Source organism: Buteo buteo, chromosome 16 (genome assembly GCF_964188355.1).
Source record: "Buteo buteo chromosome 16, bButBut1.hap1.1, whole genome shotgun sequence".
NCBI classification, from domain to species: domain Eukaryota; kingdom Metazoa; phylum Chordata; class Aves; order Accipitriformes; family Accipitridae; genus Buteo; species Buteo buteo.
Window position 1 is genome coordinate 24,188,791 of NC_134186.1, and position 21,433 is coordinate 24,210,223.

Genomic DNA, 21,433 nt, shown 5'->3' on the forward strand with positions numbered 1-21,433 from the left:
CGATCAAACAGGTACAATATTCTGTTTTCAGTAGAAACAAAATGGTAACAGAAAATTCAGTTTATGTATGACTTTCAATTTGCCCATTGCATTCACAATTTCTGACATAGTGGGAATCAGATTTTACTGGTTACAGTTGCATAACAGCCCTTTCCCCCACGTTGTGCCATCACCTCCAAAGGAAGTGAAGCACTTCAGCAAGTCAGATAACCTCTCCAAAACCAGCAATGTTAAACAGAAGGGATGAAAAAAACCCCTAAAACAGAACAACAATGGAGAAGTTTATACTTCTGTGCTGCATTTCTTCAGTCTGTTACATCTGCGGCTGTGCTTTGTAGAAAAGGGACAGCCCTACATTTCTCTCGGCTTGCAATTGCATGCTGCCATTGCCATTTTTAAGACAGCACAACTATTTCTGTGGCTCCCTGGTGAACCAGGGAACTATTTTACCCAAGAGTAGACCTGACCAGGTAAAGATGCCAACTGGATGAATTCTCTGAGCTTTTGATGCCAACACAGATTTGAATCAAACTGATAAAATTATGATAAAAGACTTATTTCTAATACAGTGCAGAAAATAGACACTAAAACCCCATAATATTACATCAACTATCTTTTAATGAAGACTGAAAGAAAAAATTCCATTTAGGAAAGCTCCATATCTCATAAGTAAATCCTTTATACTTACAACTGATTTGTAAGCAAACCCTAGCTTTACCTGTTATTTATATATTACGTACCTCCTCCTTCCACTTTTTAATTTAACAACACTTTGTGCAACTGACTTCCCAGGGAAAGATTAATAATGAGCACATATAGCATATATGAACATTCTTTTACCTTAATTTTCAACATAAACTATTATGAGAGAAGATATATTTACCTTCTGAAAAAGGACTCACCAGATCTTTCCAATAGGAAAGACATGAGATGAGGGAAAACACCGAAACAAATAAGAATACCACTCTGTATCTTACAATATATATTCAAGTGGCATTTCAGTGATTCAGTGATTAAGACTTTTCACTAACAACTTAACACTATGTTATTTAAGAATCCACTTCACTCTAATGATAACTTGCGTCTGTAAAGGTAGATGACACCATGTCTGGAGTCCAAGTAACCAAGTTTATGTGATTTTTACTAACAAAAATAGGAAGTAGGAGACCTTCTTTGTTTATAAAGCCATAGTAAGTTACATTGACTGTAATACTATATTGATTAAAGCTCATCCTTTTCACAAACATAAGCAAGGAGAGAATTAAGAATGTCAATCATTGGCAGAACACCACCCAACACTTGTAAAATCTCTTCAGCTATCCAGAAAATAAACTTCCTTCACACCCAGGTTTGCATAGGATACTTTTGGATAAACATATATTGAGTCAGAGGGCTGCTCATCATTGTCTTATGTTGTGTGAATGTTTCTGAAAACTTTTATTAGGTGTAAGATTAGCTTTAATTTGGTCTACTTATTTTTTTTTTTCTATGACACAAAACCAGAAGACTACAACTCCCATGACATCTGGTAGAATGCATTTGCAAGCTTAGTTTCAAAGAAAATGAACTTTCCTTGCCAATATTCTCCACACTATTCTGTCAAAAAGAGCATTCCCTGGAGAAATAACAGTTGAGAGGAATTCCACAAATTTTTAATTATACGCTGCATGTCACTTCAGCCCACAAAGAACTGAAAGTTTAGAGAAATATATTTAAGTGGTATCACAGAGTAGGATGACTAGGAACTGTCACATGCTTTCTTGTCACATGCTTGCATTTTTCCCACTGGGCCTCTGACAATGGCGCTTAAATAGAGGAATACACATGTTAGCCTTTTCTTTCAGAAAAGCTGAGGAATATCTTCTGCATTGCTTGAACAGTACTGCCATCTTAGAACTCCTTTTTATATGGGGAAACACGACTGAACAAACAGGCGTTTATCCACCTCTTCCAGTTTTCTTCTTATTGGAAAGATTTGCTTTTCCTCATGTAAAAGCTCTTTTGAAATAAATACTCTAATGTTTTCAATCCAACAGTAAGCGTCCTCTCCTTCCTACTTTCCCTAAATTTCCTAAGTATTAATTATTTCATATTACTTAATTTTGTGTCTACATATTTTTACTTCTTGGTCAAATTTAAACAGTAGCACTTTCTGAAAAGCTCATGTTCAACTCTACATATTCCACACTTATACTCATGCTCTGACTGGGCTGTTTCTTGAATAAAGGAACAAGAACTTCGTATAACTAAAAAAACCCATAAAAATTTGCATTTAGCAATTGTTCATTTAGCAAATTCAGCACTCTATTTAAAAAGAAAATTGGAGCATGAGCTTTACACAGAAACAGTAGCTTATTAAATTGTTTAGTAGTTTCTGAAGCCAGTGGCAAAATATTTAGCAAACCGAATACCGAATTACAATTATTTTTTTAAATTAAAATATTCATAAGCCATATTTAAATTACCTCATTATTTAAAGTGTATTATTCCATCCTTTTTTGTGAAACATTTACCACAATGTGTGCTTTTGTACAACTCTGCCACCAGAATCATCTCAATGCAAGCAGAGCACATGAATCTTTTTTAAATATGAAATTGGCTACTTGATGCATACTCAAAATTAACAGAGTATAGAATACACGTTTAAGTCAAAAAAATCTAAGAACTTGCATGCAAATACTCATAAATTGAATTGGATTGGATCTCCTATTTAACAGGGTACATACAGCATATAATGCTATTCTACAATAAGCCATTAAAAACTGTGTATTAAAGCTATAAAAATATATTCAATTGTGCATATAATACCACAGTATCAACCTTATCTCGACCATATTTAAGACAGAAGACAACTTACGGGTATGATTCTGAAAGCTGCTGAGCTATTTTATAAGCTGTGGGGTCCCTGTCTAGTGCATATATTGTAATGTCGCTGGCTTTCTCTAGAAGAGCTGTAGTATGACCTCCGGCTCCAAACGTCATATCAAGGAAACGCTGTTGAGTGAAAAAGACAACACCTTTACTTTAGAACAGTGATAAACCAATTATTGATTTAAAGCTTCCTTTGCTAATGTCTCTCATATGCTGGAGGAAAACATACCATTCAATATAGTCACAATGCCTTTTTGGAAATATTTTCATATTTTGTGCAGAGTTGCAATCATGTCAGAGTAATCTTTTCAGGGGTTGTGATCTCCCCCCAGCAATCCTTTCAGAATAAAAGAACAATCATTTGGTACAACCAACTGCAGCTTCATACTCTTCCCATTTCTTTACATTCTGAGTTTAGAGAATAGCCACTTGTTTGACTGCTTTGTTTGGACTTGCTCAATTTGATGGATACAATGACATATAGGACATGGGACTATAGGAAGTAATCAGCACCATCTGCTTTGTAAGAATGTGTCTAAAAGGCAGGCTGATGTATGGTATATCAATTAAAAAAATGACACTATCATAGTTTTATACCACAGATCAAAGTATGATGGCAGCACAGGCACATATATATCCTGGCTGGGACTAACCTAACTAGCACTGAAAATGTACACAGTACCACTGATTTTGAGTTCACTGTGCAAGGACAAAGCTATCTATTTAGGTTACTAAGATACACTGAAGCCCAATTATCTTGTATCTTCTCTACCATCATTACATGTGTTAATTAGATGCAGAATAACATCGGAATACCCACCTTAACAGCAATCCCTCTTCAATTGCTGATGTGACATACTCTATGGGCTTGAGTTACACCTCTTGATAAACAATATATGTTTCCTCGCTTCTGAGGAACACTTACTGCCCATGAACATATACTATGTCTGTTTTTTTGGATATACAAACTAAGACTGGAAGATTTTTAGTAACACCAGGCAGACACAGCCATCCTTCTCCAGTCTTCGGGACTAAAACTGACAACACATTCAAGGAACTTTGAATGCACTCCAACTAAAACATACATAGGTACAGATTCTGCACAAGCTGAGTAAAATTGGCCATTGAAATACCTATAAGCAGGTCTCAGAACTCAAAGTTCCTGAAAATATTTTGAAATTTCACATTCCTGCCATCAAAAATGTCACAAAAAAAACCAACCAAAAAAGGGGTTCTATTTCATATCTGAGAAGGGTGATGACATCATCAAATTTCACACAAAGAAAAGATGACTTCAAAAGGCTAGTTAACTCCCAGCCACATCACAGAGGAGAACATCTGGAGCAAATGGTTTGCCTTGCAAAGAGGGGAGACTGAGCAACTGGGGTGCAGCAGATCCCAGCAGGAGAAAGGAAGGCAGCGGCAGAAGGGCAGCTGAGATAAGACTCTGGGAAGGTGAATGATGCTCTCCTGACAGCTCTGCAGTTTCTGTAGGCTCATTCTAGAGAGGTTTCTGTAGTCAGAGTCCATTTGACCAACAGGCTGACCAAGAGGCTTTGCTCCGGAGACTTTCCTAAGAAACAATGACTTGGGACACAGTCAGCCACCTTGAACCAAGGCAGGTTGGGCTATATGATTCCAGTAATGGGAGAAACACAAGAAAATCAGACAGAACTTAATCCTGATTTAAGTCTTTTTTATCTGTAAAACAGCAGTACTGTTTCTAGAAGCTGCCCCATGTGCCCTCCTCCTTTGGCCTAACACCACTGGTACTTAACTGCTTAAAAGTGAAGAACTATTTTGTTGACAGAAATAACTGGCTCTTCACTTAGCAATGCAGAGGTTGTATGACTGCAATTCCACTTATGAAATATTTCCTTTTTAAATTACTAAGAAAGTATCTATAATTCTATACTCTGGGGAAAACATACTGCAGTTCAGAAAGAGAGAGATTTTTATTGGTTTATGACATTGTCTTTAAAACAAAGTAGAAATGCGACTGAACAGCATCTTCTCTAGTTTCTGCATCTCTGAATTCCCATGACTCTTTCCTCTCAGTTAATTTAACTGACCTCTGTTGACTGGGGGAAAAAATCAGACTCTACATAAGCTAAACTAGAACAAAATCTCCATATCCTTCAATATGAGTACCTGGTTGGGTTTTTTCTCACTTCTCAAACTTTTTTATGTGAAACAGTTTTTGAAGACCACTTATCAAGCACAATCACATTAAACAGAAATTAATGTGAACTAAACTTATTTACAAAAATTATACACCCCAAAGGTAAGCACCTTTTAAGGGAAATTTTGTAACTTATCTCTTGAAAGAATTAAGATTCAACCACAAAATCCCTTTGGATAAAAATAGAAATTCAAAGGTAACAAAGAAAGACCCAAACATTTTTCTAGAAACAGTTTTTAGAAACCATAAATAAAGGCTTTTTAATAGAAATCCCATAGTAATAAAACTGAATATTTATGAGACTAATAATACAACTCTACTGTGGCTAAAAGTAAGTGAAAATTACGATACTTTAAAATCTTTAGGTTGTCATGATTTAATTTCTTTGCGTTATACCATCATGATTCCTAATCCTATGCTCTAGAAGCAGAACTTTCCTATAATATTTTACAAAGTTCATGGAGGAAAAAAAAAATTAATTGGCTCATCATCCAATATTACATTGCACCATTCATACGAAGAAATAAAGAACTGACAAAGAATTATTTTTTTTTTGTAAGCACTATGTATAAGACAAAGTTATGTTACAGAGGATATAACATCCATACTATATAAACGCTCCTACAATCTATTTAAGCATTCCATTCTGGTTTATCCTCTGCCATAACAAAACCAAAAGCGTATTTACTGAAACCAATTTATAAGCACAAAACTGAAACAGTCAGAAAAGAGTATTTTTTTAAACACAACAAACCACAAGAACTTAGCTAGGTTTTGAAAATACTTGCATGCATTAAAAATTCCAAGCTAGTGAAAACATTTATTTTCTCTATAAGCTCTTACATTATCACTGTTGATCAAATTCAGAGAACGTCTTTTATGACAGAGGGTCCATTCAGTATGGGTTTTTTCCGCACTGTACTATTACTTGTACTACCCTTGTAAAAAAAACAGTACTGGCTATTGAGTGGGATATTAAACTAATTACCAAAATTTGTATTATCTCTCAAATAAAAATTATAAATATAAAAATGGTGGTGTTAACTCTGCATTTAGCTTAGAAAATTGCAAAAATTAACATGAATTCCAGAAAATATACAAATCCTCTTGAATTACTCTTAAAATTTCCAAGAAATATCTGATACTCTTTGATTTCCACTGAAGTTACTTCCATTTAATCCTTACTAGAAGTAACATGCATAAGCAATAAATAGACCTTTCACTTTTATATTCTATTTCTGTAGAAAAATCCCTTTAGAAAAATGTGAAAGACCAACAGAAAATTAAAACCACCTTTTTATTTCTTGCATAGGATTAACCCACTCAGAAGCGCACTCAAAAAACTTGGTCACAACACTCTCAAGTGTCATTTAGGATTGCACTTATCCTGCAGCAACACCAAACAATCAAAATCAATCTAAATTACATCATAATTCGTCTTGGAAAAAATAGGTTTAATAAAAATGAGTAACATCATCTGGGTTGGGTTTGGTTGTTTCGTTTTGTTTAAAAAAAGAACAAAGAAATGCTCTTATTTGATATCATAGCTAGAAGTCTAGCACTAAAATTTTTCAAAACCTCAACATTGCCTTTCCTGAAACAGACCTACAATGCTGGAAGGAAGAGTCATTCAAGAATACTTATATTTGTTACTTTGCTTAAGTCTCACCTTTCCTCACATCTGTCTGCTTTCAGTAATTTTAAATTTTATAAACTTTAAGCTTGATAAAACCCTTACACATGCCGAACATTAATGAACCATACAAAAGTTCTTAAAAATAAACCAAAAATTAATACTAGCAGCGCAAAGGAGAGAAGCAGTGAAAGGATAAGGATCATCGTAGCGGGACGTAGCGACAAGCTCTCAACCTTGTGACAGCATCTAAAAGCTTTAGTTCAGAACTCACGCAAGCATTCACTATGAATAAACGCATGCTCACCAAATTATATTGCCCTTTCTAAAAGAACCAACACAAACCACCCAAACCTTTAAGCAACAGCAGACAACTGTAACATGATCATTGGGAGCACTACGTGAAAGAGGATGAAGCTCTGATTCAAGCGTAAGGGACTGCAGGACTGAATACACAGTGCTGGATAAAATACTGCATCACCAGCATTAATGGAATAGGCTGAAGCATTTCTGGCATCCTAACAAACCTAATTAAGGCTACATTAAGTACATTTTGGCATAACTTTTCAAGGTAAATAAAGACCTGCCACGGAAAATCTTTGAACGCCACAGATACATATGCCTAAACTAGCAAGCAGGAGCTCATACAGATACCTCATAATCTAGCTGTTCCGCTCAAAAGCAACACCGTGCATCTAGAACCTAAAAAACATAATTATCACCTTAAGTTATCAAATAGAATAATTTTATTAACACAACCATTTTGGAGCATTGATCAGATTTGAAATTAATCACTATACTACACTGCTTCATAATATGCTTTTTATGTAGTCCATTCATCTTTCATGCCTGAAATTCAAGAAAGATGCTTCATTTTTTCTTCCTCTTTCTCTCTCGCCTAGTAGTTTTTAATCAAATAAAATTAAATGACATTTTATCCTCCTGGTCCTATAAATACCGGAAAAGATTATTACATGAATTCCTCCTGCAGTGACTCACCGTTCCATTGTTAAGTTATGATAGCCCCATCAGAGCTCCCCTCGGGAATTTTATAATCAGTTTGTGACTGTACGTTTTAAGAACCATTTGGCTCTTTCATGACATACAGATAGTAACAACAAAAAAAACTTTATAGCCTTCATTTTACAACTAGCTTTAAGGTAGTTATAGAGAAACAAAGAGTTCAACTTCCTCATTTTTGTACACGAGACTTTTCACTGACAAGCTATCTTCTAATAAATACCTTTTAAGCACTTCATTTTACTATGACTGAAGTCATCTGTAATTCCTCTTACGATTATGTTCCACATCTAATAAAGTTTACCCCACAATACCTGATAGCCTTTGCAATTATTTTTCCTTTACTGTGTAACAAAACGAGATTGCAGAACTTAGGCAAAATTGACACTCAGACCTGACGTACATAAACTGAAACTACATGAGACTTATTTTAAAAATCTGTAAAATACAAGTTTTCTTACTAGTTTCAGTGATTTTTTGTCTCTGCTTGCTTTCTCTGTTAAAGGCGAGAACTTTGCGTGTTCTTAATTTGATCTTTTAGATATAGGACTTCATTGGCCACTGCTAACCTTAATTCTTTCAAGCACTTCATGGCAATCAGCTGATCTCTCGCATGATGTTTTTTTCTTTCTCTTGCAGCCCTGACGTAGTCTCAAAGAGGACTTTGACAAATTGTACAAAATATCCAAGACATACTGAGTTAGAATATAGTACATGAAGTACTATGCCAAACAGTTTTCTATCTTGGGTATCAGCACTTCATGAGCAGTCTCTCTTTTCCATCGCTGACCATATGACAGACTTCGCTGTTTACCTTTTGATCTAGACAACCTGGGTCTCACTTGTTCACACTTACATTATACCAAAAGATCCTTATTATGCTATGATTAACTAGTACACATAAGGCATTCTCCATAGCTCTTTCCAACAGATAACATGAATTTCTTCTAAAAACGGAGAACGTGTTATTCCCCTCAAAAACTCCTTGCACTGCATAATTATTTTTTCTTCACCCCCAGCCCTGTTTATCCACTTTTTTCTATTAAAAAAAGTCTATATTGCTAATGACCATCCTCTCTGCCTTCAGCAAGCGTTATCACCTGAACCATCCTGACCCCAAATTCACTGAGAAAAATAAATAAATAATCAATCTCAAATCAACCTTCCCGGAAAAATGCAGTTCCTTCCTCCAGCCCTCTGTTTCACGCTTCCTCCAAAGACTTAACACGCACTCACAGAAGGGACAGCCATACAATTATTCCCCTCTGATGCTCCTGTATCATATTGTTGGCATTTTTCCCTTCTTGTCTGAAGAAATTTTTCTTTAAGTGGCAGTCATTCAAGTATAGCAGGATAATGTACTGAGCGGAACATTTTGCAGTACCCTTCAGAGTACATTTGTTGGAGTATCCTCCTCACAAATTAAATGCTCGTAAGACTCATTAAACACAGCATGAGTGAATTGCTTAGAAGGTAATGAAGACAGCTATCATGTCAGTCAAACAGAATGGTAGGCCAATCATAGAAAGACAAACTGATACTACATATATTACAATGTACGACCTTTATACAAGGTAGAAATAACTCAACTTCGCCATTTGCAATGTATGTAACAAAAATGGGTCAGATGTAGTTTTAAGAGGAAAATGTTACTCACTAGTAAGCCAAAAGGGAAAAGAATCCTACTTAATTACTCACCTCTTTTAGCTAATAGGAAGGACATACTTCCCGATGTGCAAAAAAGGTAAGCCAAAAGTGGTGTTTTCACAATAGAAAACAATATGAAAACAAAGTTTAAAATATGAGAAGAAAAATTAACTTGGAAAAACTACACACTTCAACAGTACCATATCCATGTTATATATTAATATATTATTTTAACAGTGATACATGCCTGATGGATGACTTTCCATCCAAAACTGGGCTTCACAAATGATAAACCAGAATCACAGAACTTTCCTGTGGGAGGTAGGGAAAGGAAGTATATCCACAATACATGCTGCCACAGCTGAGAAAACACCCCCAGTTGCAACAGTCCCTCACCCTCCATGTCCCATCTTCCAGAAGAAAAATCAGGAGTTAGAAAGAATAACAATTACAAAACTTTTATCATTTCAGTGCTTGCATAAGATATTTGTTTTGAAAGTAAATGGCACTTTCCACTTTTTACAGGCTTGAAACAAGAAACACCAGAATACTGATTTAATTGAAAGAAACTTTGCAAAGAAAAAGGGAAGAACAACTATCCAGCATCCAAACTATGCTGCCTAATGTTTCAGCTTATTAGAAGAAAAGAAAATGCCTCATATCTACTGCTTGAAAAAAGAAAAATAAAATGGAGAAAGACTCTTTCATGCAATTGAGACATCAAATGTCAAAATAACAATAATTTTTCTTGACATATCATTATACTGGATATTCTAACAAAAATAAGTTCTACGATACCAAAGCCACTACCTACTAGTGTATTCCAAGCCAGTGATGACTAGGTCACAGCACTTCTCTTTGCTTTCACTGATCTCTCTTAGTGGGATGACAAGCTAACATTTGTCACAATAATACGGTTACCATATTTGAAAGGAGTTCTAATCTTTTCTTGTAAATGCAAAGAAGGTCAAACTACTAGTATGCTTGTATTTTGAACTGAGATGTTTGTTAAGGCTAACAATAAATATTTATTACTACATTGCCAGGCACTGTTGTAGGTATCCAAGTACTTACTCTTATTTTATTTGTATCTATTCCATTGCTTTGTGGAAAAAAAATCCCAGGAACAGAAAAGTAATATCATAAACAAAATAATGAACACATTGCAAGATGTTTTTTGCTTCTTCATTCTCCTGGCGCTTCTATGATGAGTCATGTTCTCTAAACTTGTCTGAATTTCCTTGTTATTCACAACAGAAATTGTTCATTGTCACAACACAAGTTGTTTTCCACTCTGCTTTATTTTTCAAATATCAACTCTAAGTGCATTAAAGTATAAATATATCCGACCTCTTGTTCAAACATCTTGAATTTGCCACAGCTTACCATTTTAATACACTGAACTATTTCATATACACGGAAGGAGAATAACAAACTGAGTTGAAGTGGGGAGCAATGACAAGGAATTCTATGGGAATCTTTTTCTAGCAGTGATTTTTTTTTTCAAGGAATAGTTGATCTGCTGTATGCTTTTATTACCACATTTTTCAAAACTAATCACTGCAAAGGTATGAATTAATACAGACATTTTAAAAATAATTACTGGAGTCAATGCTTCTTGAATAAAGCACATAGAGTATTGTTTGGGCACATTTTTTAGGGCCCGCAGTGGGAAAAGGCAGAGTATCTTCTCAGTTCCTTAGTCTTTTCCTTCTCTTCTGCAAAGCTCAAAAGCACCAGCTCGAAATTGAAAATTAATGCTCAGTGCTGGCCTTTGTTACCACCAACCTCACTGAACCTATGCAATAAACACAGAAAATTAATCAGAAGTACAAACCTAAAAAGTGATGCTAAGAGGAAGGAAAAATATACCCGAACTTCAATGTATTTCCTTCCAAACTTCTAAAAGTAGGTATTCTGCTAAACACAACACAAAACAGAACTTACTCATACTATGGAAGAGGATGGTGATCCACCAAAGAGACTTCAAATCCTATTCCAGCCAACAGGCTGCACTGAGAATGCCCAAGATCTTAACTGGGTTTCTGTTAGGAGATAGTGGCAAACACTGCTTTAAGGTGGCAACCTTCCCAAAACCACAGCTCACTCCACATGCACCCTCTACACAGAATTGTAACAAACGTTAAGATTAGGAGAATGAATGGGAACCTCTGGGTGACAAAATATCAGTTCTGACCCCCACACACTATCAAAAGGAATACAGCTAGTGCACACATAAACACACATACATACACAAATTTCTAATACAGAAAGAACTACCACTTGAAAAAATTAGTGTTTAATGAAACAACTTAAATTTATTAATCTTAGAACTGTTCTGATTTGGAGTCTCCTTCCCAGACAGTAGTAGTAATTAATGAGAAGAAATAAATATGGCTTATCCTATTCCAACTCATTTTACGAACTTCAATTACAACCAATTACAACTTCAGTGTATGAGCAAGTATTTTTCATGCCAAAACACACCTGGTCAATATGACAGAAAACAGGAGAAAAGGCTCTGTTGCTTTGAAATCCGTAATACTTACCACAATTAAGTTACAAACATTTCATTCAAGCCTTTTTAACAACTCTTCTGACATTCTTTGGGATACAGTAAAAAAGTATCAGTGCTTGGATACTGTTGAGATTTTCCTTCAATTCCACTTCTTTCTTACTTCACCAAAATGCTTTACAATATGAGACTACCATGCAACTCAAACTCAAGAATTTATGGGCATATTAAAGTGCCTTAAAATTAAAATAATTGTCCAAATGGATCAAGAAACAAAAATGTCTTCAGAAAATAAAAATAAAATCCATCCTACTGGAAATAAACTTCCCATGTTGCAACATGCAGCAATATACTACACGATAATTTTAGGAAAAGAAAAACATTATGACTTTTTAATGTACAGGAGAGACATCTATAAAGTTCAGAGGGCCTTTAGAGATTACCTTTCACATTGGTACACGCATACCAATGAACATTAAAAAATGCTGTTCAGTAATTTTATATAATACTTATTAATGATAAAACTAGCTAAGTGAATAAAGAATAATTATACTAATCCATTTTGTCCAAATTAATTTACAATCATATCCAAAAACTGAAGATAAAACTTTTGTTTCACAAACATTAAACTGTGTACATATATGCATTCTATGCTGTACAATGAAAATTAATTCAGGTAGCAGAAGCTGGACAACCATGTACCACGGAGCTCTAAAAGTTAGTTTGCCCCAATACCTTAACATGGGAAGAAGTTCATTCCATATAAATCAGTTAAGCTTTTTCTAGGACGAACGTGATTTAAACTATTCCCACGCTACCAAAACCGTTACAGAATGTGATTTTTAATCAACAGAAAAGGTAATTATTCTGAGATGACATTATGCTCTAATTCAGATGTTTTCATAAGAAACTGAATGAATAAGGAAAAAACTTGTTTGCAGCAAAGTATTTTAGAAGAAAGCAAAAAAGTGTAGGGGTTTTTTTCCATGCCAGTATCTGACCCAAACCTCATTCACTGCTGAAATTCTTCACCAACAGAAGGACGTAAACAGTACATTTCTCCTACCCTCTTTCTCCATGTCACCTCCTAAATATGCACAGCTCAAGCCTACTAGCGAGATTTCCACAAACTGTTGATTTTGAATCAAATTATGGCAGTACAGATTATCCCATACAGCTCTCACAAGACAATAATGTTAAAAGTATTGTTTTGATACACTGAATACAGTGATTGAAAAGGCAAGCTAACCATATTTTTGTAATGTTTTTGCATTACAGAAAAAAAAAATTCTCCTAAACACCTACCGCACATTCAACATTCACCCTTCTTACAGCACTTGCCTTTAATCCACTAGATACATTTTGTAAATATTTATTATGTTAAAGCAGACAATCATCATGTCAGCTTCTTTCCCACTTGGACCCAAAGAAATTTTAAGGTTAGTTTTTGCAAAGTACAGAGAAACATCTAACATGAGCCTCAAAGATGTTATTTGAGGTACACACAGAAAATCTTTGTTCTGCAGCTCACAGTGTTTGAAGCCACATGTCAACATCTGTTGGAGTAATTTTGACAGATCATGTTTATGACCAAATATAACAGAAAAGAAAAATGAAATTTAGGACTGTCTTTTGTTAACGCACATTCTGAACACTGTCCAGAAAATTATAACAACCAGCAGGATGCTAAACGTTAATTTTGTAATAATTTAAAAGGCACTATTAAGGTATAACTTTGTCAGAGACAAAAAGGAAGCAATTTCTAATCTCCTTACATAGAGTTTATTTCAGGTATTATTTTGCATTTTCAGTTATTCTTACAATAATTTTTGAACAAATTATGATGGTCACTGCATGCAGCAAATAAAAGAATATAGTTCAAAAGAAACTTTGAACTATTTCCCTTAGGTCACAGTGAACATATTTATGCAAGAACAAAAATGAAAAGCATTTCTTTAAAAACTTATTTAAATTAACATTTACAAAGAAAAAAACCAAACCTATTAATTGCAGTGCCATTGCAAAGTCACACACGGGTACAGTCACTTACACCAGCTCAGTTACACAGAACAATCCAAAATGTTGGTGTTGACTTTGGAACGTCTTATTATGGTAACAAACAATCTATTTAAAAGAGACTAATGGATGTAGGATCACTTTTCGTCTGAAAGACATATGGAGTCTTTTTCCTGTCAACTGAAGTTCATGGCTGGACTCAATTTACAACGCCGATCGGACTAACATGCTTAAAAACCTACAGTGTGCAGAAATCTCACAAATGTTCTCCTATCATTAGATAATAATTACATAACTTTGTAAGATTATAAATTATAATTATTGGTAACAGTCCTACTGCTAATTGTACCATTATATGAAAATAACTTAAGGTAAATATATCCTCAATTTGGTTTTGAGCATACCACAATAACAAATAAATAAATAAATAAATAAAACCACCAAAAACCCCAACCAAACCAAAACCCATAGCATTCTCCAGAAGAAAAAAATAGTTTTGTCTTGGTAGTATTATTTCACATAATATTCCCTACTGATTAAGTAATGGATACTTCAAAGAAAGTTACAAGTTTTCAAATATATTCTTCTTCTGTAAGAGGAAGTCAAAAGACAGTGATCTGAGAATAATCTCCCATTTGTTTTTAACATTATTCATGGAATAAGTTTATTAACATCTTTTCCAATAACCAACTCGGCAAGTTCTCTCCTTCTGAGCTACTCCTTAATCTCATTCTTTGTAACTCATATCTGAGCATATTAAAAATACGTTTCTGAAACTCACCATCCAAAGGTGAAAGTTTTAATTATATATGCAGAAACCCAAAGCAACACGGCATTAGAAAAGGTTAGCCCCCAAACATAATGAAGCACTCTGTTTTCTACAAAGTACATAACAGAAGTTCCATTTTGTAAGAAAGGTTTAAGAAAAACAAAACAAAAACCCACCCAACCATAATATTCCATATACTCCCTCCCCAGACAAATCCACACCACTACAGTGTTGGATAAAACTGCATACATGTGATGCACATTTAAACACTCTGAACAATGTTACCATGTAACTGAAGTCTTCGTCATAGTATGCATTCAGAAAAGACCATGATTTTTGTCTTACCACCTCGGTCCTTTCATTTTTCATTTCCAATTATTTCAATTGTGCAAAATTGTAGTGCTTTGGGCTGTTTTTATTGTTTTAACACAAACTCGCTCTCCATGGAATTAGGCAGAAGGAAACCAGTATGATTAACAGAATTCTGTTCCTTAGGATACTGAAACTCAGCTGACTTTAAAATGAAACATATACTCTATAGCTATTTCTCTTCACTTTTTTAAAAATAAAAATGTTTGGAAAGCAAAATCAGGCTATTCATATTTCTTACTCACAGCCTTATTACACAACACTGTCCTCCAGCTCTGCTGTTATCTGTTTTGTCTCAAACACAGCAGTGCTTAAGAACTGTGGGCTTGGGACATGTTCAGTAAAACATGACATATTACCAGCTTTCCTTTTGGTACTAGTGAACCTAGGCTACTTTACTTTAGCTCCAGGACCAGTATCTCCTGGAAAAGGTCACGCCTGCTGACTATTTGCTTCCTGCTCAGGATATGAAGAGTTCAGTACAAGGCTGGTACGGGATGCAGTGCACAGAGTTGCCAAAGAGAGCCTGTAATTTAGATGCTTTTCTATTTGCAGATGATTGGGTTGATGAGTAGAATAGATCACTAGAAGCAGAGTTTGAGCAACGGTGCAAAAAGATTTATACCCTTGTCATGTCAGCTCATGTTAACCTATCGAGGAGCATTTGCTTCCCTAACGCAGACATGTCAAACGCCATGCTGATAATGCCCCCTTCAGATACTGCAAGAAGGTAGACTAAATGTTATAAGAAGGTACGTGCTGCTCAGAAGCGCAGACCACTGCAGAGGACGTGCTGTTGAGGGACTGTCTGTAGCGACAAAATATTGTGCTGTAGACTAGCATACCCTAAGATCCAAATGAATTCTGGTATCTTCAGACCTTGGTTGATGCCCACTATCTTGCACTGGATGCTAATTATGTCTGCTAATATTGTGACTTATTAAAAGATCTGGCATACCATTATATTATGCTATTTTTGCATATGTCATTTTTATGATGAACCAGATCTCGTTCCAGTCATTTGAAGATTTACTAGTATACAAACAAATCACGGAAATGGATATCCGAATAGAAAGCGAAGTTAAAATATCACCAGAAATCATGTTCCGGGATTAGACCATCAGCCTTGTTTACAATGTTTTTTAGAAAAAGGTGCAACTGTGCTGGCTCAAATTCCCACTTTATATCACAGCAATATTTGCAGTATGGCAACAACAGTATTAGTAAAGTTTATCCTTACAAATTATGAATGCAGTTATTGCTAAACAGTGGTAAGCTTTTGTACACCTAACTCTCATGACTGACAACTTAAAGCCAATAAAAATATTTTCTGCAGATCACTTGGTCCCAATATATTTCAGCATCCTTTCTAAAATTTTTACATTACTTTAAGCAGAAATAATCTCTGCCTGAAGAGTGAAAAGGTCAACTGTTAAGTGGCAAGGGAAGAAGAGACACTGCTACTGAGAATGCAGGTTACATTAGTCATCTTTCCATGAAATTAATACAATATTTTTGGACCATGACAGAATTTAATCATGTATTTATGAAATACTACAAAATATTCTCAAATAATTGATAAAATTTTTAATTTTACATTTAAAAAAAATCTCAAAGTTATTTACAATGACAGATTTTTTTTTTAAAATACCTTTGTAATTTTATAGTATGTCTTACAGCAATTGTTTACCATATTGTCAACAATCCCTATGGACTTACTTATAAAGTGAGTGATTGTCTTAGTGTAGCTAAACATAGCCACTCTAAAACAAGCAACAAACACATAGTACATTTTTCAGTAATTAGAAATGCAGTGCTACTAAACTTCATAGAGCAGAGAAGATTTAATGACCTCCAATACACCGTAACTGGAGATGCTCATATTCTCATCTAGTATGCAGGTACAATACACTAATACATAATTAAAGAACAGGCAGTTACTGATTTATATTTATGTGAGATCAGCTTTACAAAAAGGAACATACTTCAGACTCAGGGCAATTAAAACCAGATTAATTTCCTACCACAAATATGAGTTCAAACTCCTAGTGAGAACACTATGACTTATCATTTACTTTAATACTCTTCATTACATTAATACAGCAATCAAAACATAATACAGACCCTGAGAAAAATCCTGTCATTCACCACTTGCAAAAATAATGAGCATTAAAACCTTATAGAACTGTACAGTTTTCATATAATTCACTGATTACAGAAGGCACCTGCTCTGCCCTTCAGAGCATATAATTGAACACCAGGAATTTCCAACCTCTTGTGAAAACTCTGCAGCTGGTTCAATAGTAGTATACGAAGTCTTAAACAGCAACATGTAATTATAGTCATAAAACATGTTTAAAGTGTCTGCAGTGTTGACATAAGTCACTGAAAAAGAACACGCATCCACAATCTGTAGTCTGAACAAGTGTCCCTTTACTTCCTTTTTAAGGCAAAAAACATCTTCAATTGTATTACTTGTGTATTTTAATATAGCATGCAGTGCTGGAAATCACAGAATACAACGGCATGACTAAGTTAAGCAAATTTGGCAGGGGGAGCACATTATTTTTAAAAAAAGACATTCAGCTGTTAATTACAAAAAGAATAAACAAGTGCATAAGAACATAACAAACTATATTTTACATTAAGGTTGTTAAACTAATTGCTTGCATTTCAACATGACAGTACAGATACTATCATAAGCCAAAAACTGGAAAGAGGCAGCATACCAAACTCTTCACTTTCTGACAGCACTCTTTGTTTATGAAGTAAGTACTACCTGTGGCAGCATGTTACAAAATTAGGAGCTGATTTGGCTCACCTCTGTTCTTGGCTGAAACAAGAAGCATAGAGCAACTACCTCTAACTTAATCACACAGATTAGATATACACAGTAGTTGAATCAACCAGTTCTAACACACCATTAGTTTAAAACACAACAAACAGGAGCAATGCTACTTAACATGCTACTGTCCATGTACAAAACTTTTAAAAATCCCTACAAATACAGAGGAAATACGACAGCTTTTATCGTGAGAAGAAAGTGTAAATACAGAAAACTTTCTTGCTCCCCTTTGTCTACTATTTATTGCCTGCAAACAAATTGTTTTATTCAGTTTTGCTATAACGATGCTTGTATGTCATGATTATTTATTACAGGGCAAAGGAATTACCCTTAGCAAAACTCATTTGCTTTATGAACTGTACACATACATGGTGGTGCAGGCGCCGCCAGGCCACATTGCAATGTCAGGACCAGCCAACATTGTGTTCTTGCACAGGGAGCTGGGACAGCCCGGTACTTTCTTATCTTGGCTATGGTACAGTGAGTCAGGACAGAATTATGGCCAGAATGGAATTACACTGACCAAAGTCAATCATCTCATGAACCGATAAACAGCAGTCCCAAGCGAGGCCCTCTGAGCTCTCCTGGACCACGGCGGGCTGCAAACAGCATCTCCCTCCAAGTAGGACACCTCTCGGAGCTCATGAACCCTCCAGTCTGCAAAAATCAGAGAACGGCTGCCAAAAACTGACAACAGGACCTGGGCTGATATCCTTCACTCCTTGAGGCTCAACCCTTCACCCACTGAGAAATGCCAAGACGTTTGACATAAATATTTCACTGAAATCGAGGGGAATTTTTAACAGGTATTCCTCTGGTTTTTTAATATACATACATATATATATCTATCTCTATAATGTCTGTGTGCATGTGAGTGTGAATTGACCTGGCTGTCTAGCAAGTATAGTATAAATATCGCCCTTTCGAATCTATAATGAAGTCACTGTTGTGATTGTAGTAAATTCTACTTAATCACTTTGTAAAATGTTAAATTAAATTAATCAAAGATTAAGTGCTGCTAAATTTTGTGATTCGCTTTAAACTGTGAATGAAGCTCAGACTGCTGATACACACATATAATCCCTTTAGATATAAACCATTGCCCAAGTCTGGGACTAGGAGTGGATCCAGCTGCACCTAAGCTCTATCAGGAGTTTAGAAAGCAAGGAGGTCTTCTCTGAACCTCGTGACTCAACGGGAAAGTCTCCCTTACCCTTTGACATCTCTGATCTTCGTGCAAATCATAAAAGAAATCGATTCTAACTTGATCTTCCTGTGTATGTTTCTCCCTTATTCTTTTGCACTTTCAGTCTCTGTATATATCATTCTAGTTTAATTCTAACTTGACTTTCCTTTGTATGCTTCATCCATGTATTAAGTAACAGGGTGAACCTTGCCATCAAACTTCGTGAAGTTGCACTTTTATGAACTCCTGTTAAATCACTTTTGCCAATACCTTTGACGGTGATTGTTTAAGTGGTCCAAACCACTCATCACGACAAGACATACAATACAGTTCTTTTCAGATGAACTTATTATCTAACTTAGGACAAGATCAAACAAATGAGGGTGACAGAGTAGGAAAGACCATACAGATAACAGTAACAATTTCATATAACAACACAGATTAGGAGTCATCTTCCCCAGAGAAAAGCAATTAAACATACGTTTATCTCCAGAGATAAACATTTACCTCCAAAAGATTACTCATTGGTATCATGGTTTAACCCCAACCAGCAATTAAGCCCCACACAGCTGCTCACTCACCTCCCTTACAGTGGGATGGGGGAGAGAATGGGAAGAGTAAAAGTGAGAAAACTTGTGGGCTGAGATAAAGACAGTTTAAGAGGTAAAGCAAAAGCTGCGTATGCAAGCAAAGCAAACCAAGGAATTCATTCCCCACTTCCCATGGGCAGGACGGTGTTCAGCCATCTCCAGGACTGCAGGGCTCCATCGTGCCTAATGGTGACTTGGGAAGACAAATGCCATCACTCTGAACGTCTCCCCTTTCCTTCCTTCTTCCTCCAGCTTTATATACTTACAGATTCATAAGGCTAAATAAATAAAATTGTCACCAAGTATACGTCACCCCTAAACCAGATACAAATGTTCAGAGGGAATGGAAGGGTCAAATCCCTCTACTGCTTAGAGAAAACCACAGTAGTAGTCCCATTACTGTATTAGCCCCAATACAGCTAATGTATTATCAGAGAATATTTGCATACATTTCCCAAAAATCCACTTTAGCAACAATTACGCTTATACCCTCTTCATAGCACATAGCAAGATGACATCACTCTGGAAAAGCCTAAATAAATACAAGGAGAGCATGCCAAAGGAAGGGACTCATTCCTTAATAGAAAATGTCCTGCTTAGCCTCACTTATTTGTTCTTTACCCAGAAAAGCGCCAAGCTTGTGTACATTCCTGATCTGAACACAACACCCTAGAAAGACGGAGACCGTTCCAACACCATGGACCACACAGGTCAGGACACCATAGGCAGGACAGGACAGAAGCAGAAACCTCTAGAAATCTTAACTGTTAAGTGAGAGAGGTTTTTCCAACAGCAATCCACCACACAGCTTCACATTCAGGCTGTGAATACGGGAACAACCAGTGAAGATTACCACCATTTACTGAAACAATTGGATAATTTTCATAACTGGTTTTGTCCATTGTATACCAACATGCCAATTTGTTTTACATGACACTTGCACCGATTCGCTCAGTGTGGTCTAATCCATGTCAGACATTCAACTGCTCAGACAGACTACAGAAGTAAAAATAATTTTTTATCTTACTGGTAGAATACATTTTTCTCCAATTGTTTAATGAAATCTTACATAATTCCTTATGCCACTAAACTTATTTTAAAGCTCAGAAGGTTCTTCTCTTTTGAATATGTGCTATATTTAGCCACACGCCATCCTCATCCAGGCTGATGCAGCCAGTTACTCTGCCTATACAAACAAGATACAAATGAGAACACATAAGAGATGTTTGCTGGCCAATCCGAATTGTCTTCCATTTTCTTCCAAAGAGTAGAATCATTCAAGAAGAGTAATATCTACTCTAAATACCATAGGTGTGTCATCACCCTAAAAAAATCACTATATGGGAGAGTTAAATACCTTAAGGCAAACCCTAGCCCCATTATTTCCTTTCTGTCCAAGCCTATGATAAATCATTCACCACCATCTTGTATGCGTTATTCAGCAGCAAGTAATAAGATGATAACACACCAGAGTTACAGGGGAGGGCAACAGCACAACTTGGAATTACCAACATCTCAGAAATTGTATCAAAATTCATACAAAAAATGGCAAAGTCAAGTACTATTGGTAAAAGGCAGGGGCAGGGATATCACAAAAATCATGTAAATGCAGTTGAGCAAGTGGAAAGGCAAGTCAGAACTTTGATGTTTTTTAGTTAGTGAATCTTTATTAAACTCCTGGTACCTCAGCTATGTGAGCTTTTCTAAAAAGCAACACAAAAGATAGACGTGTTTGTCACTACAGCACACAGTCATGACTGTCAATTTATACATGAAACTTATTTTTCCTA

The 21,433-nt window shown here is 35.6% G+C and overlaps 1 protein-coding gene across 2 annotated transcripts in view; it reads right to left on the bottom strand.

The window, feature by feature from the left end:
• Positions 1 to 21,433, bottom strand: part of METTL15 (methyltransferase 15, mitochondrial 12S rRNA N4-cytidine) — a 102,931-nt gene that overhangs the window by 59,605 nt on the left and 21,893 nt on the right. For both annotated transcript variants that reach the window (XM_075048209.1, XM_075048210.1), the window contains exon 3: positions 2,858 to 2,994. In XM_075048209.1, coding sequence (XP_074904310.1) covers positions 2,858 to 2,994 — 137 coding nt within the window. The remainder of the gene's footprint in view (positions 1 to 2,857; positions 2,995 to 21,433) is intronic.